We start from the raw sequence: 21,957 nt of genomic DNA on the forward strand, positions 1-21,957 counted from the left end.
TGAAACATTAATTTTTGAATCCATTTATTATGCTTGATGTTCTAAAAGCCAGTATATGAAATTTACCTTATTCCTATTTAAGGTCAATAGGGAATAGTCTAAATAAAGTTTTGTACATCAAAACATTTTGAAAGCTCAGTTCAATCCCCAGTATCTCCAAATAAAAGGATCTCATAGCAATTCATAAGGCTACCTTCTAGGGCCCTGGAGCATTATTTCTTAACCTTGACAACTTTAAGATGTGTGGACTTTAAATCGCAGAATTCCATGGCTAACATGGAATTATGAGAGTTGAAATACATATATTTTAAAGTTGTCAAGATTTAGAAAGGCTACCCTGGAGAGTCACAACAAACCAGACTTAAAGAAACTCTATTTCATAGTATTTTATTCAACATGGCCATGTTATCCTCCTTTTCAAAAGATCACTGAATGACACAGCAGAACTGGTGCATATCTTCTCTGAAGGACCAATTTGTCCATCAAATAGTGCTAGATAACTGAATATCATTGGGAAAAAGAAAAATGTTTTAAATTTTTCTGCTTTGCTTTTGGCAGTATAACTGGTCTTATTGCGACACAAGGGGCAATATGCACAATGAAACAATTATATTATAAGAACACTAAGCACAAAGTGACTGGCACAAGTTGCCAAACATTTTGAAAGCTTTGTTCCACTTCTGTCCAAATACTTCCACAAGCTGTTTTGTCTGACTAGGCCTTTTCTTAATTTGCTTTCCCTGGCACCGGATCCTTTTATGTCATCAGGTCTCTCTCCTGTCCACCCCCCCCATGCTATTTAAAGTATGCATTTGTCCAAGATACTGACATATTACCCACAAATAAACCGTTCCTCAAATTTTTAACATTAAACAGTTTTAATGTTGTCCCTTAATTTTTTTACATAAAGTATGGAAAAATATAATAAGGTGAGAAAATATGAACAGAAATGAGGAGAAAAGCATCGTTTGGCATTCTATTTTCATGGAACATAAAATTGGTCCCCAACAATCTGGGTCTTCATTTTACTGACCTTGGAAGGATGAAAGTCAACCTTAAGCCGGTAAGATTTGAACTGCTGGCAGAAGTAGCCTGCAGTACTGCATTCTAATCACTGTGCCACCACAAAGTTTCTGAATCAAACAACAATGGCTTTTCAGAACTTGACCTTCATATGGCAGGATGCAGTGAGAGGATTTGGATTTATTTCTTTTATTTATGGGTAAATAAACATAGCCCATACAGTAGAGAAACAAACAGTGATATTTACAAATAATTAAAAGAATTTATACATGGAGCAGTGTTTAGATTACAACAAATCAACATAATGAATAGATCAAATTCTCCAGGGAATAATCTGTTATAAAAGGTATAGTGGGAAGGCTTAGAGTAAGTTAGAGTAGTTATGGAAGAGGAAGATGAAAAAAAATGAATCTGGGCTTATAGATGGTTCTAGAACAAATTTACAGGTTTTTAAAAGTCATAGTTACAACTAGAATTGGCAGCCTTATTGCATGTTTTGGTACAGTGATGCAGACAAAGAAAGAATAACCAATGAAAAGATCAAAGAAGGAACAACCTTTTTGGGACCAATAGCCACCTCCGGCATTTGAATGTGCACTAAGGACTGCATTACAAATGTGACACACTTGATTAAGTCTCCATATATGTACTCTTTAGCTTTTCTTTCTATCACCTTAAAAATTGCAATGTGGTAATAGCTTTTGGAGATCCCTGGAAGCACATCCAAGATTTAGGAGGCCTGTGCATGATTGGAAGCCATGCACCTCTGGAACACAAGATTATTTTACTTCGTTTCAGATGTGCAATGCAAAAAAATTGGATGCAAAACTTTAAATGCACAAGAACAGAGTCATACCATTTTTGTCAGTACATGAATAAGCACCAGATTAGACTTCTATTGTTCAATCTTCCTCAATCAGAACAGATTTATAAGCAAGAATGAGTCATATAATTACAAAAGTTAGTTGGGAAATTCTACAACATTCATCATTTTTTTTCCGTTTCCTGTATTACTCAGTTCCTTGCCAAAAAGTAAATAAATGAAATTAAAATTATAAATTCTTTGAAAAGCAGATTCTATGATGGAAAAAGTGTATGTAATGTTAAAAAAAAATCTATGAGAAGAATTTATCTAGTTTCTCTTTACTAATGGAAAGCTTTCATCAGCACTCCAAGGGTGAGGGATTCAGCAATTCCTCCTTTCTCTGTAGCACCAAAACCTTTTGATTCTTCAATCCTCCAGAGCAGATCTGAGATATAAAGGGGTTGAAGTGCAACATGGAAATCACAGAATAGTTTCCCTTCCCTATTCCCTTTGGCTAATGGAGGGGACTTAATTGATATCACCCAATATTGATATGATTGAGGTTATATTCAGAACATAACAGGAGCGCTAGCTTTTCTATTCAGCTAAGATAACAATGACTGTTATAGCTGACAGTGACTATTTGTGGTTTTTTGTGTGTGCTCAAGAACAAATAAAGCTGGATAATGGGCTGAAGGAGTAAAGAGATTAGTCATAGGAAGAAGAGCAGACAATGTCATAAGGACAGAATAATTAAAGCAGTGGTCTTGCCAGTGATAATGCATAACTATAAAAGCCAGAAACTAAGAGAAAGAAGATAGAAAACTCTAATTTACAGATTTGGGGAAAGTTATTAGAAATGCCACAGAAGGTAAGAAGAATGGACCAATCAGTTCTTGATGAAATAAATTCCTTTGAGATAATGAACAGCAAGCAGAAACTCAAATACTGTACAGAACTTTGGCCATGTGATGCAGACAGGGAATGGACTAAAAAAACCCACATAATTGCAATAAATAGAAGAGAAAGACCACAGATAGATGGTGGGATTGAGACATGGAGATTACCAAAGTGGCCTTAGAAGAATAATAAAATATTGTCAATACTATGCTTGTCAACATAGTATTTGTCCAAGAGTCACCAGGGATAGAACTTGCCTCAGTTTCACCTTCCAAACTGGACTGAGTTTGCATTATGTGGTATGCACACCAAAGTAAGTAAATGTGTTCTTGTTTTTATGGATGGCTATTGTTACTTCCATATGCAATATGCTTGGAAAGAATCATTATACTTCTAAATAATGATACACATGCCTGTTAATGCAATACAGAAAGTTCAGTAATGATACAATCTCTGTTGTTTCAATTATCTTTGTTAAATTTAAAAACCTAACAATCTTATCAGGAGCTCAAGGTAGAATACACTGTACTTTTTTCCTGTTTTCTCCACAACTGCAAATCTGAATAGAAATTGGATTGTCACAGAGAGAGTGGCCTAAAGTCACCCAGTGGGCTTTCATAAACTAATGGGAAAGTTAAATATCTCATGCAGAAATATTACTATTGAGTTACAAAATTCTACTCTGATCATGTAAAGATTGCTAGTATTAAAAGAATGACCACAAGGATATTATTTTGGCATTCACCACGATATATATATATATATATATATATATATATATATATATATATATATATATATATATATATATATATATATATATATATATATATATATATATATATATATACTGATTTCTTTTTTTTAAAAAACATTTTATATTTATATTTTATATGCATTTCCAATTAGGTGATTAATAATCTGAACCATTGGGATCCCTCATTATGAAAACATGGCATAATAAATGCTGTGGTTTCTAAGGTTAGGCTCTTATTAGCTCTTGAGAATTAACAACAGAACTGAGCAATCTAGAGCTAGGAATGGTATTGAAAGACTACATTTCAATTAATACTCCAGATGCTAACATGGATTCTGAAAGCTGCAGATGCTTTTGCTGTAGACTAAAGACCCTTTGTTTTCATAGCTACTACAGCTGGATTCTGTCCATCCCAGTCCTTAATCATCTACAGGTTTTTTGCTTCTAGGACTTGCAAACAAGGCAGCCCTACTTCTCACTTACAAAGCCATGTATTTTTCTCCCTATTCCAATTTTAATCTTTATTAAAGTCTTGATGTAATACAAAATTGTACCCATATCTGTTTGTACCCATACTTATTGCTGCTTCTTTCTTTTTTTAAAAAAAAGCTAATAATTTTACTGTTTTTAAAATTTGTAGTGCAGTACAATGAAATAAATGTGAAATATCATTTTTTAAAAAAAATTCAATTACTGAATTTTCATTCCGCTCTTCCATCTGAAAATTAATGTTCAAGGAAATTGAAAATGAAAATACAAACTTTTTTTAAAAAAGTACAATAATTAAAAATAATAAAATTTAATCATGCAATACAAAACATTCTTTTTTCAATGTTTTCATTCAGTTTTTAGACAAACAATATGTCACATAGATGTATGAAATAAATGGATAATTTCTTATCTCTATCTCTTCCTACCTATTTAAAAATAGATATTCTGAAGTAACTTACATTTTATGCCACTTGATACATGTCCTTTAAAACAAACAAATGCATTTAGGTTCAACAATGATCACAGCCACTGAGTTTCTTAGCAGTACACGCTCAAAAATTCTCCACTTTTTTTCAACACTTCATATACTACCACATACTTTAGAATCTGAATCCATACCATGGTATGTTACTAATGTAGTTTACAATCTATTTTCATGCATAGATCCCATTCATGTGTAATGCCAAGCCAAATTTGATTTACTGGAAAACATTTAGGTGGCTCTTCAACTATTGGACCCATCTATTTTCCTAATCTCAAATAATATCATAATCCCTACACACCCACTCTGCACACACAGATTCTGTTGCTTTACACAAGCATCTTGGCAGCAGGAATCTCAAACTGGATTCTCAATTCACAAACATGCAATTACAAATTGCTCCATTACCCCCAAATTATCCCCAGTTTAAGAACCACTGTCCTAAAATATGATTATATGGTCAAACCACAATCTAAACTGAAAGCAATATGTAAACCATGGTTCCCAATTTTGGTTTGTCCCAAACCAAAGGTTCCCCAGTAATTGAGGAAACTATGTGTTCTGTTTAGCACCCACACTTGATTGCTCAGTGAGGGTCAATGTAAGAGAAAAAGAATATAAGATTAATTTTGTTCACCATAGTTTAATGATAGGACTAGCCAGCCAGCCCTTAGTATTTTATATGTATCAAGTGTTCAGTCTTGGATGCTCTTCACACTGACAAGCATTTTATACCACCCATGTTGTTAGAGGTACTGAGAATATTTTAAGGCAAAGTTTAACATACTATAAAGAAAGGAAATCAGACAGTCTCTATCATTGGCTTCTTTATAGTATGTTGAGATAATCTGCTTTATATGCTGCATAGGAATAGAATTATTCTATTTGAAAAAAAGAATCAAAAAGCAACTTAACAAGAACAATGTATTTGCGGTGCAATATACTAAAATTTCCTGAATCGGCAACAAAAATGTGAGGTTTGTGCAACAAAACATTAAAATATATGGTATTCTTCTTTGTATTACTCCTGGCATTACAAATTGGTATGAATGTTCACTGAAATCATTTTCTAAATCTTGGTCAATTAATTTACAGGTGGGAAATCAAAAAGGACCTAAATATCAACAATCTTTTAAAAACCAATTGTCTAAAATTTGATAGATATGCTGTTTGAATGTTATATTTGGAAGCATACCAAGTTTATTTATTGTAATAATACCTTTCATTACATTTTTAAATGTCCAGTTTATCTGGACATCTGACATAATATCTGTGGTTCTCACAGTGCATTCAAAGCACATGTTTTTTTAATGGTGCCCATTCCATTCATAGGAATACATAGTTAAACAATTCCTAGACAATGTTTTTCAGGAATGTTTCATTTAACTCCAATGAGTTTTTATGTTTACTTATCCAAAAATTAAATTACATTGAACATTAAACTAAACATTAAACACTGAAAGAGTGTTATTATTCCTCAATTTTGCCACTGCTCTATCTTGTGGGTTCATATGAAAATGTGTGGGTCCATATGAAAGTACAGTACTGCCATACTGTGAACATAAACATAAGCAGATTTTGAGTAAATCTATTTTCTTGCACTTTAGAAGGAAAATCAAGAGCAATGAAGAAGATACCGAATAGTCTGGCTTACAGAGAACATATGATAGATCCTTCAGGAAAAAGGTTGAAACAAAAATCCCAAGTGCATAAACAGCTAAGTCCAACAGGATTAACAAGAGAAAATAAGGATTCACCAAACTTACCTACTCGGAAGTTGGGAGCTGTCAAGGTGTCAGCAGCATGCCCGTTTTCACTAATCAGCGTTGTCGTGTTTCCTTTCTCACAGCTGTTTTGACAGGTGCCTTTTTTACAAGTCACTTTACAAATGCTGGGTGTAAAAACCACCTTGATGCGTCCGGTGTGATTTCCCACTGGGAGCAGAGGCAAAGAAAAAAAGAAAAACAAACAGATCACTTTGGTAGCCATGGATTTCTTTCCAATGATTTACAGATAAAGAAAGTTTTGAAAAGCAACAAGTTCTAAATGGAACAGGGCAGCCGTTAGTGTTTTCTCCTCAACATCCAGTGATGCCTCTGAAACAGGAGTAGGAAGCTTAGCAAACAGGATGCCGGGATTCACTCCAAATCCACATTTAAAATCAAGTCACTGGAGTGGGATTAGAAATCACAATGCTGCACTTTATTCACAGTCAAAGAGCAAGACCAAGGATCTGACAGCTTCAAAAGCCAATCCTGACACTCAGACAAAATGTAAAATGACTAAGTATTCACCTAGAGGGTGAATAAACTCTTGCGTCTTTCTCCCCTGCATACTTTTCCTGATTCTACACTTATTAAGTCACTATTTGTAGCCCGTCCCCTGGAAATGTTTCAGGCATGCCGCATGTCTGAAAACATCTGTCTCAAATCTCCTGGCACCCTGGTCTGAACAAATCCTCTGACGCAGCTGCTGGGACCCTTTATTTTTTATTTTTTCCACAGATTCTTGGAACAGTCACTACATGTGGATGTACATATTTTAGGTTTCATTTTATTCTTAGCTTCTGACATGTACCCAGGGGTTTCAATTGTAAATGAAGGTGGTGGCTCAACATATTACAGATCAGGAATGGACAAATCCTACTCATTTTGCAAAGTTCAGTTCTAAGCATTTTCTGACCAATTATGTCATTATTTTTTGTTTAAAAAAAGTTACTGTACAAAGCTTGCATTTACTTTGTTAAGCAAGTGTTTTTGGATAAAACTGTTCATGTAGATATTTTTTCTCAACAGGTTTTCCTAATTTTTATGTAGTTTTTCCCTTTATAAAACTATTTTTATATGCAACATTCATAAATTCTGATATACAGTTTTGGGGTAAAGAACCCCAGGTCAAAAATTGGAGATGATACATGTGTGCCAATGTATGTATTAGAGTGGGAAGATAATTTTGCTTAAAAGTGCAAACAAAACAAAATTCTCTCTAATTTCTACACTCCTTTCAGCATTCAAATTTTGTTGTTGTTGTTAGTCATGAAGTCATGTCCGACCATCACAACCCCATGGACAATGTTCCTCCAGGCCTTCCTGTCCTCTACAATCCCCCGGAGTCCATTTAAGCTCACACCTACTGCTTCAGTGACTCCATCCAGCCACCTCATTCTCTGTCGTCCCCTTCTTCTTTTGCCTTCAATCTTTCCCAGCATTAGGCTCTTCTCCAAGTCTGTCCTTCCTTCTCATTAGGTGGCCAAAGTATTTGAGTTTCATCTTCAAGATCTGGGCTTCCGATGTTACAATAAAAACTACCGTATGGATAAAGAAAAAAAAAAGATCTGGGCTTCCAAAAATCAGTCAGAGTTGATCTCCTCTAGGACTGACCGGTTTGATCGCCTAGCAGTCCAAGGGACTCGCAGGAGTCTTCTCTAGCACCATAGTTCAAAGGCCTCAATTCTTTGGCATTCAGCCTTCCTTTATTGTCCAACTTTCACAGCCATATATTGCAACTGGGAAAACCATTCCAATTTACAAGAATGCAACTGTTCAGTTACGTAATCAACTACCAAAATAAAAGTCTAGTGTAAAAAATATCCTATTATAAATAAGAATATGAAAAATCTATAAGAATATACTGTTTTAAAAAAGGAATCTAGGCAGGTGACATAGAGTAACTTCATGGTATAATAATCATAATAATCATAATCATTATTATTATTATTATTATTATTATTATTATTATTATTATTATACAATTGTATCACAGCGGCCAGTTGTTTCGCCGGATTTGGCATTGGTTACTAGTCGGGCCCCACCCAGGGGCCTAGGACGTCGTAACATATTTTCGTAATATGCGTGCAGATCCAAGCAGTGCGGCTTTTTGCATTTGACTGATGGTGATTTTGTCAATTTTTAACTGTTTTAAATGTAATTCCAGTGCTTTTGGAATAGCACCCAGTGTGCCAATTACCACTGGAATTACCATTGCTGGTTTGTGCCATAGTCGTTGAATTTCGATTTTTAAGTCCTGGTATCTTGCGATTTTTTCATGTTCCTTCTCGGCGACCCTGCTATCACCATTATTATTATTATTATTATTATTATTATTATTATTATTATTATTATTATTATTATTATTATTATTATTATTATACAATTGTATCACAGCGGCCAGTTGTTTCGCCGGATTTGGCATTGGTTACTAGTCGGGCCCCACCCAGGGGCCTAGGACGTCGTAACGTATTTTCGTAATATGCGTGCAGATCCAAGCAGTGCAGCTTTTTGCATTTGACTGATGGTGATTTTGTCAATATTTAACTGTTTTAAATGTAATTCCAGTGCTTTTGGAATAGCACCCAGTGTGCCAATTACCACTGGAATTACCACTGCTGGTTTGTGCCATAGTCGTTGAATTTCGATTTTTAAGTCCTGGTATCTTGCGATTTTTTCATGTTCCTTCTCGGCGACCCTGCTATCACCTGGTATTGCGATGTCTATGATTGTGACCTTATTTTTCTCAACCAGTGTGATGTCTGGTGTATTATGCGCCAGTATTTTGTCGGTTTGTATACGGAAATCCCACAAGATCTTGACCATCTGATTTTCTGTGACTTTTTCAGGCTGATGTTCCCACCAGTTTGTTGCTGTTTTAATATTATAATTTTTGCACAAATTCCAATGGATCATTTGTGCTACTGAATTGTGCCGCAATTTATAATCAGTCTGCGCGATTTTTTTACAGCAGCTGAGTATGTGATCAACAGTTTCGTCAGCTTCTTTGCAAAGTCTGCATTTGGCATCATCAGAGGATTTTTCGATTTTGGCCTTAATGGCATTTGTGCGGATAGCTTGTTCTTGCGCAGCCAGGATTAGTGACTCTGTTTCTTTCTTTAATGTACCTGTTTTTAACCATAACCAAGTTTGTTCCCTGTCCACTTTATCTTTTATTTTTTCCAGAAATTGACCATGCAGTGCTTTGTTCTGCCAACTCTCCATTCTTGATTTTATCACATCTTTTCTGTATTCTTGTTTTGTCTGTTGGGCCTTCAGTAGATTTTTGTTCTTTACTTCGATTAATAGATGTTCTTGACTTTCTTTTAAATAATCAGCCAGTGCATGTTTTTCTTCTTCAACTGTTTGCTTCACTTGTAATAATCCTCTGCCACCTGATTTTCGGGGCAGATATAGTCTATCAGTATCACCACGTGGATGTAAACTGTAGTGCATTGTCATTAGTTTCCTGGTTTTTCGGTCCAAAAGGTCCAAATCAGTTTGTGTCCAGTTAACTATGCCAGCTGTGTATCTTATAACTGGTATTGCCCAGGTATTTATGGCCTTGATTGTATTTCCACCATTCAATTTAGATTTCAAAATTTTCCTAACTCTGTTGGTGTACTCTCGTCTGACAATAGTTTTTACTTCTCCATGCTTGATGTTATCCAACTGCAGAATGCCTAAGTATTTGTAGGCTTCATTTTCTTTGCATTTAATTAGTTGGCCATTGGGCATTTCAATTCCCTCAGATGCAGTGATTTTGCCCCTTTTTATGGATATAGTGGTGCATTTTTCCATGCCAAACTGCATTGAAATATCGGTGCTGAATACTCGGACTGTATTTGTATTAATACAAATATTAATACTCGGACTGTATTATTATTATTATTATTATTATTGGATAACATCAAGCATGGAGAAGTAAAAACTATTGTCAGGCGAGAGTACACCAACAGAGTTAGAAAAATTTTGAAATCTAAATTGAATGGTGGAAATACAATCAAGGCCATAAATACCTGGGCAATACCAGTTATAAGATACACAGCTGGCATAGTTAACTGGACACAAGCTGATTTGGACCTTTTGGACCGAAAAACCAGGAAACTAATGACAATGCACTACAGTTTACATCCACGTGGTGATACTGATAGACTATATCTGCCCCGAAAATCAGGTGGCAGAGGATTATTACAAGTGAAGCAAACAGTTGAAGAAGAAAAACATGCACTGGCTGATTATTTAAAAGAAAGTCAAGAACATCTATTAATCGAAGTAAAGAACAAAAATCATCTATTAATCGAAGTAAAGAACAAAAATCTACTGAAGGCCCAACAGACAAAACAAGAATACAGAAAAGATGTGATAAAATCAAGAATGGAGAGTTGGCAGAACAAAGCACTGCATGGTCAATTTCTGGAAAAAATAAAAGATAAAGTGGACAGTGAACAAACTTGGCTATGGTTAAAAACAGGTACATTAAAGAAAGAAACAGAGTCACTAATCCTGGCTGCGCAAGAACAAGCTATCCGCACAAATGCCATTAAGGCCAAAATCGAAAAATCCTCTGATGATGCCAAATGCAGACTTTGCAAAGAAGCTGATGAAACTGTTGATCACATACTCAGCTGCTGTAAAAAAATCGCGCAGACTGATTATAAATTGCGGCACAATTCAGTAGCACAAATGATCCACTGGAATCTGTGCAAAAATTATAATATTAAAACAGCAACAAACTGGTGGGAACATCAGCCTGAAAAAGTCACCGAAAATCAGATGGTCAAGATCTTGTGGGATTTCCGTATACAAACCGACAAAATACTGGCGCATAATACACCAGACATCACACTGGTTGAGAAAAATAAGGTCACAATCATAGACATCGCAATACCAGGTGATAGCAGGGTCGCCGAGAAGGAACATGAAAAAATCGCAAGATACCAGGACTTAAAAATCGAAATTCAACGACTATGGCACAAACCAGCAGTGGTAATTCCAGTGGTAATTGGCACACTGGGTGCTATTCCAAAAGCACTGGAATTACATTTAAAACAGTTAAATATTGACAAAATCACCATCAGTCAAATGCAAAAAGCCGCACTGCTTGGATCTGCACGCATATTACGAAAATACGTTACGACGTCCTAGGCCCCTGGGTGGGGCCCGACTAGTAACCAATGCCAAATCCGGCGAAACAACTGGCCGCTGTGATACAATTTTACAATAATAATAATAATAATAATCAGCTGCTGTAAAAAAATCACGCAGACTGATTATAAATTGCGGCACAATTCAGTAGCACAAATGATCCATTGGAATTTCTGCAAAAATTATAATATTAAAACAGCAAGAAACTGGTGGGAACATCAGCCTGAGAAAGTCACCGAAAATCAGATGGTCAAGATCTTGTGGGATTTCCGTATACAAACGGACAAAATACTGGCGCATAATACACCAGACATCACACTGGTTGAGAAAAATAAGGTCACAATCATAGACATCGCAATACCAGGTGATAGCAGGGTCGCCGAGAAGGAACATGAAAAAATCGCAAAATACCAGGACTTAAAAATCGAAATTCAACGACTATGGCACAAACCAGCAGAGTAGTAATTCCAGTGGTAATTGGCACACTGGGTGCTATTCCAAAAGCACTGGAATTACATTTAAAACAGTTAAAAATTGACAAAATCACCATCAGTCAAATGCAAAAAGCCGCACTGCTTGGATCTGCACGCATATTACGAAAATACGTTATGACGTCCTAGGCCCCTGGGTGGGGCCCGACTAGTAACCAATGCCAAATCTGGCGAAACAACTGGCCGCTGTGATACAATTGAATAATAATAATAATTTGAAGTAGGCATATCTTTTTCACCACAGCAAAAGAACAAACTGCAGTTATGTTCAGGGCAGATGACTCCCACATTTATTGAATCACTTGAGGCATTTCCCATACGTTTCTTTTACAAAATGTATTATACAAAACAAATTATCTGGAAAAAAAAAAGGTTAAAAAAACCTGCAGGAGAAATTTTAAGGCTTGCAAAATAGAACCCAAATAATATAGGGATGTGCTGTGTTTTTGAAAAGTATGCATGTTTTTAAAGATTCAGATGAATGTTTTAGGTCTTTCATATTTAAACCCATTTAAACCCCTTATTCTTTAATAAGATTTCATTTTTCTACACATTAATACTTACTTGATTTACTTGAAAATTAAAGTCAATACTAACTTGAGGGCATTTAGCTGCTATTGTAATTAGCAATATTTGACTGATCAAGTCAATGATTCTGAACAATCACATAGATTTACTGAACTATTGTTATTATTTTCACAAATGCAGCATTTCTTTTGCATTTTTATCAGTAGCCTTTCTTTAGCCTAGAGTGGGTGTGGTAGCCTTATGATTAAGATGCCATGTGCCACATGACCATGGAAGCATCTTCAGACAACACTGCTTTCCTTGGCTAGGAAACAGAGATGGGTACTGCCCCCTAGAATTGGATACAACTGAACAGGGGAAACCTTTACCTTCTATCATTTTTTTTATTCTGCCCTATAAGGGAAAATGTCTGGCTTATCTGTTGTTTAATGATTCCTGGTGAAATATTAAGAACAATGAGACATAGAGAATGTTTCCTAACCAGAACATCATTTTATATTATTGTTGACTGTTAGTAAAGAGTAATTGAAAATTTGAAAGAAAACTGTATGCCAGTTGATGTTTCTACAAACACCAGCATTATTTTGCCTATCAGATATACAGTAAATGTCCCCAATGTATTATTTATTTATTTATTAAATTTATTTGCCACTATTTCATTGTGAAGCTACTCTAGGCAGCTTACAATTCAGCAGTAGACTTCCAACTCTATCCTATACATTTCCTTTTACCAGGGTTAAAAATCTGGTAACTCCCCAGTATTATTATTCACACTTGTACATTGTTTATTTAAAGGAAGGTGATGCCCTCATGGGAACTACGGTAGTTTTGCAGAGACACCAAGCTATAAACTGGGAAACTGTGAGTTTCAGTCTTCCCTTAGGCACCAAATAAAATGGATAAGCTTGGGCCAATCACTCACTCTCAGCCCAAGTTAGAAGACAAAGGCAAGCCACTTCCGAAATCTTGCCAAGAAAACTGCAGGAACTTTTCCAGGCAGTTGCTAGGACTTAACCCTGTGTTCTAAGTATATATGGCTGATATTGTATGTTAAAACATCCTGCATTTAATTCATCATCATGACTTCAGCTGGCATGAATAAACATATATTTTATAAAGCTAAATATTGACTTTTTCGATGTTACATTATATTTTCCAGGAACAAATACAATACCTTTTCTAATGAACAGGAGCAAAATTGATGAAGCAATAGTTGCTACAGATGGAAATCAAATCAACCTTTATTACGGTCAAGGGCCAACATTGGGAGGGTGGGGTTAAGGAATGTAAAGGCATAAACAATACAAAATACAAAAATAAAGTTACAAACACAGCTATAAATTATAAAACTAAAGAGAGTCCAAAAACAGTGGAAACAGTGAAAGAAGGGGTGAGAACAATAAATGCACCTGAAAAGCAGAGCAAATTAAATATACCATGATTCAAAACACTTTATTTTATGTCTAGGAGCCCACTAAAACTGATTTGTGCCACAGGTCATCTTGTGATGTATTTTAGGTGCCTGCTGCACAAAGTCTGGCCACCTTGTATGGAGAGGGAGGAGGAGAATTGTCCTGTGAGCCCTGAAGTTGTATAGAGCAATAGTGAACTGAGTCTAGTACCGATGTTTCTGTAACAGGCATTGGTTCTGTTGCTTCTTCATGTCCAGAGTCACAGGAGCCCTGTCTGTCAGAGTAAATAATCTTTGGTATTCAAGGACAACTGGAGGCACGGTATGACATTGTGCCAGAATAAAGATCCTTCAATGGGGAGGTACTTCCAGATTCATTAAATGTGTCATAAGGGAGGCAAACTACCCATTGGATTCACTGGCAATAAAGGTTGGTGACCTGGTTAGATACAACTGCCAGCCTGTGTCTGTGACAACTGTTTAATTAGAGCTTTCGCCTGATTATGTCTCTGCTGCTCATAGAAATTCTAGAGAGAATCCCAAGGATAAGATTTTAGTTCACTTTTTCCATATGACAGAAAACTATCCCTCATAGTTAATGGGGCATGGCCTAGAGGGAAAAAGTACAATCTAAGCCAATAGTTGAGTATGGTATCCACCATACTCTACCCTCTACTTTCATGAGGCCTCTCTCTAATGAAAAGGTGGCAATAGAGACCCATATGGAGGCTTGAAAAGGGTTAGGAATTTCGAGTGAACAAGTTCTAATGGTATAAAGTTGGAGAAGGGGCCAAGATGGGCACCACTGAGGCATCACACTATTGGCTTGACTTGAAGTAATTTGAGTGCTGCAGGAATATAGTGAGATCTCTTATCTTGAGGAATTTAAGGATGGCATATGAACTTCTTTGAGCATTTTCAGTGATGCAGTCACCATTGGGATTCCTACTCTTGGCAGAACTCCTAGATATTTGAAACAGGAGACCTGCTTGGTCTTGTGGCTATCTATCTTCCATGAGTGTTTTTGATTTTCTGATCATTGAGCTCCAACTGGTTCTTCCTTGCAAGACTGTATTCATGTTGTCATGCTCTTTTAAGGCCAACATATGTTCTTGAATACAGCTGCATCATCCATATAGTGTAAAACAGAAATATGATTTCTAGTTAGTTTTAAAGAGTGAAAGTTCATGTCAAGGATATTGACCATCATGGAGTTTATAAAAAACTTTAAGTAAAAGGGGGGTGTCAATATTCAGCCTTGCTTTAAGCCTTTCTCAGTTACAATGGCATTAATAAGATGGCCCTTTTTTCAGTGATGTTCCTTCATGAACCATTCATATGAGATGAAATAAATAATTGTCAATCACAGAGGCTTCAAACTTTCCCCATAGTTTGGTTTGTGATATGGAAAGCTGCTTTGAAGTATATAAAGATGGCATAAAGGGAGGTTGTATTTTCCAATTAGATGTGGAGCACTAAGTACTGGTTGATGGTGGATTGTCCTTCTCTAAATTCAGTTTGCTCTTCTTTAAGTATGCTCCAGCCAGTTCTAGAATGTCCATAAATGCATAAATCCATAAATGTATGCATGTTTCCATCTCACATGAAGTTTGTTGATTGTATCAAGGAAGCTAACTGATCTATAATTGGTAGCATCATCCTTTTTACCCTTTTTATATATAATGCATGAGACCCAATCCTTGGGTTGTTAGCCATGTGTTGGTATAGGTAAACAGCAAGGCCAGAGCAAGACCCAAAGTCCAAATTGTTTTTAATAGCCTTTGGAAGAATTGGATTTTCTCCTGGGGTCTTCCCTGATCTTAGTTGAACAATAAGATTTTTGATCTCTGTCACTTGGTGTCATATTGGCGGATTTTCTATATTTTTGCTATGGCACTTCCACAAGTGACATCCATATAGAATTCCTAAAAATTTGCCTCCCTGGTCCTCAGAGGAGGATGTGACAATTCATCATGGCTAAACAATTTAATTAGGAATTTGATGTGATGTATTGCAGAGAGATGTTGAGCCATTGGATTTGACTGCTTAAATGACTTGTGTCCATATGTTGTTTTCATGGTTTTCTTTTTTTCTGGCATGCCAGCACTTTGTAGTAACTTTTCTGCTGGCGGAGGTCCTTTGCAGCTGTTGGTGTAGCATTGGATACATACGTCTGGTTAATGATAGCAAGAAGAGATTTTTAAAAAAAATAATAATGTAGTTCTTATTGAACCATGGCTTGGAATGTTGTTGTTGTGTTGGGAAGGAGGAGAATGCTGGTAGAATTCTTGAGTGAGGGTGTTATAATTCCTTAAGAGAACATCAGGGAATTCAGTGATGTAAAGGCAGACAGGAAGTTCCCTAGCTGACCCTAGGCCAATCACTTGGATAGCGTTTGATTTAAATGTGGGGTCCACTTAGATCAGTTGTATGGTCTTCCTCCTGACATATAAGGCAGAATCCTCAATATGTGTTTCTTGAGGATTGGGAGATGCTTACTATTGACCTTTGTTGTGGTTAGAATGCAGTATTGCAGACTAACTATGCATTCTTACTATCAGGAGTTTGATCCTGATTGAGGACCCAGACTGTGGGGACGATATGCTGACTCTGTAAACCACTTAGAGAGGGCTGAAAGCCCTATGAAGCGGTATATAAGTCTAACTGCTATTGCTATTGCTATCTTGACTAGTTCATCCTTCCATCCTTGCAAGGTCAGTAAAAGGAGGATCCAGATTATTGGGGATAATATGCTGACTTTGTAAACTGCTTAGAGAGGGCTTTAAAGCACTGTGAAACACTATATAAGTCTAAGTCTATATCTTTCTTATTTTTACTTATCTTTTGCAATCATTTTTTTCCTTCCAGAAAGAGATCTAATTAAAGCATGCCAAAGTGAATAACCATTATCAACGATTTAGTAGTCATTTTGCTGAGATTCAGCTATACTTCATCAGTGCCACAGCATGTCAGTACAGATGGGATGAGCTCCTAAATCATTAGCAACAGCAACAGTGGCAACAACAGAAACTTGAACAAAACCAATTGTGGATACAAAATCACCGGGCCGGGGGGATTTTTTTTCTTCATATGGATAACCTAAAGGTGCTTTGTAAATCAAAATCTGAAACTGAGTTTCTGTTCGTTATTATCCATATTTTTACTGAAGACAGGAGAATAATATTTGGCCTAGACAAATATACTAGTTTTGCAATTACAGTAGGCAAGATTGTAAGAGAAGATGGACTACAACTAATGAATGAAAATGCTATTAGACATTTGGCACCTGAGCAATACAACTAATTATAAGTGACAGAATCTATTGATTTAGAGCACAATAAAGTAAAAAAGACTGTACCAAATGAGTATAAAATGGTTAAAATCTAAATTAAATGATGAATGCATTTTTAAAGCAGTAAATGTTTGGGCAGTCCACCAATTAGATATATTGCAAGTGTAACTGATTGGTTCCAAGCAAAATGGGATAAACTTGATTAAAAAATAAGGGAACTAAATGACCATACAGTAGTTACACAAGTATATAAATATTAGAAATGTATCTTTTATGGTTTTAATGCTTTTGATGCTGTAAGCCGCCCAGAGTTGCTTTGAAATGAGATGGGAAGGAAGAAGGAAGGAAGGAAGGAAGGAAGGAAGGAAGGAAGGAAGGAAGGAAGGAAGGAAGGAAGGAAGGAAGGAAGGAAGGCAGGCAGGCAGGCAGGCAGGCAGGCAGGCAGGCAGGAAGGAAGGAAGGAAGGAAGGAAGGAAGGAAGGAAGGAAGGAAGGAAGGAAGGAAGGAAGAACAGACTGACATTTGACAACACAAAAACTAAACTGGAATAAATGAAGTTGATTAACATTTTAAAAAATAAACTATTCCATGGCCAATATATGGACAATTATGAAGAAAAATAGATAAAAATCTAACATATTTGAAATCTGGAGCACCTAAAAAAGAAACTAAGGAAACAATCAAAGCAGCTTAGAACAAGCCCTTCAAACAATGGAATCAAAGCCAAAGTCAAAGTATTTCCAACAATGTCAAATGCAAATTGAAATTAAGGATGAAACAGTATGCGATCATGTTAGAAGTAAAATCATTTAAAATATTAATAATACTATCAAAGGATTGCAAAAGTTTTTCATTGGAATTTCTATAGTAAATTTGACTTTACTGTTTGCAAAACTAATGGAACCATGTACCAGAAAAACAAATTACAAAATGTGGATATCAAAATTTTGTGGGATCTCAAAATTCAAACTGGCACCACATACTACAATTATATAATAGCCTATATATTATAATGATTAATACCCAAATATTACAATCAAAGTAAAAAGAATAGCTCATTGATATAGCAATATCTGAAAATAGTCCAACTGATACTCTAGAAAAATAACAAAATATCATATTTTTCAAATAGAGCTAAAAATATTATGAAGGGGGAAAAATCAGTTGTCATATTAATTCAATGCTGGTGCAATACTAAAAGGATTACCATATTTTTCGGAGCATAAGATGCATCATTTTTCCTCAAAAAAAAAAAGGCTGAAAATCTGGGTGCATCTTATACATCAAAAACAGCATTTTTTTGCCTCCCGAAGCCCCGCCCCTTTACAAAAAGGGCTGTGCATACCCTTTCAGAGAGCTCTTGGGGGCTGGGAAGGGCAGAAATGAGCAAAAAGTAGGCCGTTTTTTGCCCCCTCCCAACACTGTATAAGCCTCCATAAGGCTGTGAAGGCAATCTTTCTGACAAAAAAACGGCCAGTTTTTGTGAAAAACGAGCCATTTTGCTCCTTTTTGTCCCCCCAGGAGCACTCTGCAAGCCCCCCAAGGCTATTCATGCCTTTTATTTGAAAAAAACGGGCCTGTTTTCGTGAAAAACGGGCCGTTTTGGGGAGGTTTGCAGAGTGAAAAAACTTTTTTTACCTTTTGGAAAGCTCTTTAGTTAGAGTGATTGATGAGAATTAGATTAATCAAGTGCTGTGCCAGAAGCAACAAGTCTTAGGTGCGACAGGTTGTCAGCGATTTCCTTCTCCAGCACATGGATAAATACAACTGGAAACATGTACCTACCTACCTACCTACCTACCTACCTACCTACCTACCTACCTCCCTACCTACCTACCTACCTACCTACCCTCTCTTTCTCCCTCCCTACCTACTGTATGTATGTATGTATGTATGTGTATATATATATGTGTGTGTGTGTGTGTGTGTGTGTGTGTGTGTGTGTGTGTTTTAATTTGTGCTGATAAACAATAAATCAGCACAAATTAAAAAAAACACAAATATAACAAAGGCAACAGTAAAAAAAAATATTGGGTTTCTGTCGTGATGGACTCTTGTGACGAGCCGACTGACAGATGATGGAAGCAGTTAGCTTCCTCCCATAATTGGGGCTTACCAGGGGTTGTAAAAAATCATTCATATATATATATATATATATATATATATATATATATATATATATATATATATATATATATATATATATATATATATATATATATATATATATATATATATATATATATATATATACACACACACACACACACACACACACACATACATACATACATACACATACACATACACATACACACATACATACATACACACACACACATATATACATACATACATACACACACACACACACACACACACACAAACAAACCCTATATTGACCTACCTACCTTCTCTCTCTCTCTCCCTCCCTCCCTACTGTATTTCTCTCTCTCTATCCCTCTATCTACCTAGCTAACTACTCTCTCTCCCTACCTACCTATTGTATTTCTCTCACTCTTCCACTCTAACCCTCTATCTACCTACCTACTTTTTTTTAAAAAAATTGCCTTTTTAAAACCTTGGTGCGTCTTAAACTCTGGTGCGTCTTATACTCTGAAAAATATGGTAATCAAATATTTAGAATCTTACATTTATGATAGTCACCACTATGTCTGTAAAAGACTATCCTATTTGGTGCAGCCTACTTTTTATAGTGAAACCTCCAAAGCCCTTACATCCTTGGCTAATTCACCATTACTAGCGGCTCAACAATCAAGAAGCAACAATACCCCAATCAAGCAACTGTCAAACAAGCTAAAAGTAAAGAACTGCCCAATCTAGAAATTACCCTAGACCACTCCTACCAATACTGATGGCAAAAATGGGGCAAGTTTTGAGGCTAGTTGTTGGGTATTGGTGACTGATAAAGGGTCACTCAAAACATCATGGCATGCCACCATCATAATTTTGCCATTAGTGCTACAGTGCAAAATAACTGGGGAAAATGGGGATCTGGCAAGAGTTATATGATGATATGATTATGACAGCTTTAATCCATATCTAGTTTAGATTATATAAGGTAAAGGCATTCTACAAACTACGTTTGTAGGTCTTTTTACATATAATAATGTTATTCCTTCAAGAGATGACTCCTATTAGATTTCCTACAACTTTAATGTGATCAGTTGCTGTTTTGTTTTAGTTCTGTAATGAACTGAACGGATCTTAAAAAATGTTTTCACACCATTGGTATATTGTGCAAGAGTCTTGACTCTGAAAATCTGCATTCTCTTCCACTTGGAATATGATCCTACTGCCATCAAACTCTGCAGAAATTTTTATACCGAAGTCAAAGGAAATCTATTGTCTAAAGAAGACCATATATTGTCTGAATTAATACAAAATTTCAGACAAAGCAGCACAGTGCTGGGCAAGAAATGCAAACACTAAAATTATAGAGCTATTGCCAACTATTTACAAGAATAAATGTATTTAAATAACTAAATGTTTTAGTGATACTAAAAGCCTTTGATGCTCTTTAACTAAATTTTCTACCATTTAAACTGCTGATACTCCACACTCAAGAGGAAATTACTTATGGGTCCATATCACTTTCTAATTGTCACATCAAAATTAGCTTGCTGGGAAGAGTCATCTAAAAAAATCTGATATTGGCAAAATACAATGAAGTGTACCTTTTTTCCCTTTGAGAACAACTTGTTCACCTACACAACTGTCACAAAAAAATCCTTCACAGCATTTTTCCATATGTTTTTCTAAATAGTTTCTTTTTGTTAGTCATACATACTATTAAATACTGCACTCTCTTACCTTTGTGGATTACTATCTACATATAACAGATTTCCATCATATTTTGGCTTAACATTTTATTATCTATTATCTATCTATCCATCCATCCATCCATCCATCCATCCATCCATCCATCCATCCATCAATCTATCTATCTACAGCTCTTCCATAGAAACATACTGAAAGTTTTTCCAGCCTAACTAACATGGGGTTAAAGTAGAAACTCATAACATTATTTTCTATAACTAACTTGTTGAAAGAAGTAAATCCATGGAGAGTGACTTGAATTCCTTATCCAGAAGACCTTTCCAAAATGCATTAAATGTGATGATATTCAGAGCTATTAAGAGATCCAGTAAAAATAATTGAGAAGCATTCAATCTTCACTCTGGTTTCCATTTGTTTCCCTGTATAAGTTATTCCTCAAGGCAACCAAGATGGTTTGAATTCAAAATATAGAAGACTAGAATCCAGGTGAAGTCATTGCACATAATCAGTTTATACCATGGCTTAAAATTAGCCAGTCATTACTCATTCAAAATTTTGTTCAAGAAAACAACTTTCATGTGCAGTTAGTAAATATTATGTTTTCTAAATGCAATAATCTTAAAAGGGACATCAAACTAATAAGCTACAAAAAACAAGACGAGAGTTCACAGTAAGCTGGCCTACTTCAAGCAATCCTGTCAAAATAAATCAATCTCAGTTCACAAATGTAGACTAAATAATGTACTGAATACTTTAAAATGCTGATATGAATAGCATAATTTCTTCTTTAATTTGTTAAAAGTATCTCAGAATGGATTTCACATGGTTCCTTAATAAATTCTATTAAGGTTTAAGACAGCTATCACAATAGATTTGTTGGAGTGGAAATTGAATTTCATGGAGCTAAGACTGTACTGGGAATTTATTACCCAAATGAGGACAAAGCAAACTCATGGAGATATTACTGAATCTTTTTTTATGAATGAAGGTTTTTTTTTAGCTGATGAACAATCTATAGAAAAATTGTAATTCTAGAGAATGTACCTACTTTTCAGAAAGACA

The 21,957-nt window shown here is 35.7% G+C and overlaps 1 protein-coding gene across 2 annotated transcripts in view; it reads right to left on the reverse strand.

Annotated features, from left to right (window-relative positions):
* LTBP1 (latent transforming growth factor beta binding protein 1) overlaps nucleotides 1-21,957 on the reverse strand; it is a 208,087-nt gene that overhangs the window by 103,317 nt on the left and 82,813 nt on the right. Inside the window, exon 5 of one of the 2 annotated variants that reach the window (XM_014058956.2) lies at nucleotides 6,225-6,392. In XM_014058956.2, the coding sequence (XP_013914431.2) occupies nucleotides 6,225-6,392 (168 nt within the window). Of the gene's footprint in view, nucleotides 1-6,224; nucleotides 6,733-21,957 lie in introns of those variants that run through there. The other variant, XM_087717961.1, reaches the window with a different exon arrangement.

The sequence above is a fragment of the Thamnophis sirtalis genome, unplaced genomic scaffold, assembly GCF_051295495.1.
Source record: "Thamnophis sirtalis isolate CommonGarterSnake01/CBP01778 unplaced genomic scaffold, rThaSir2_p1.2 scaffold_6, whole genome shotgun sequence".
NCBI lineage: Eukaryota > Metazoa > Chordata > Lepidosauria > Squamata > Natricidae > Thamnophis > Thamnophis sirtalis.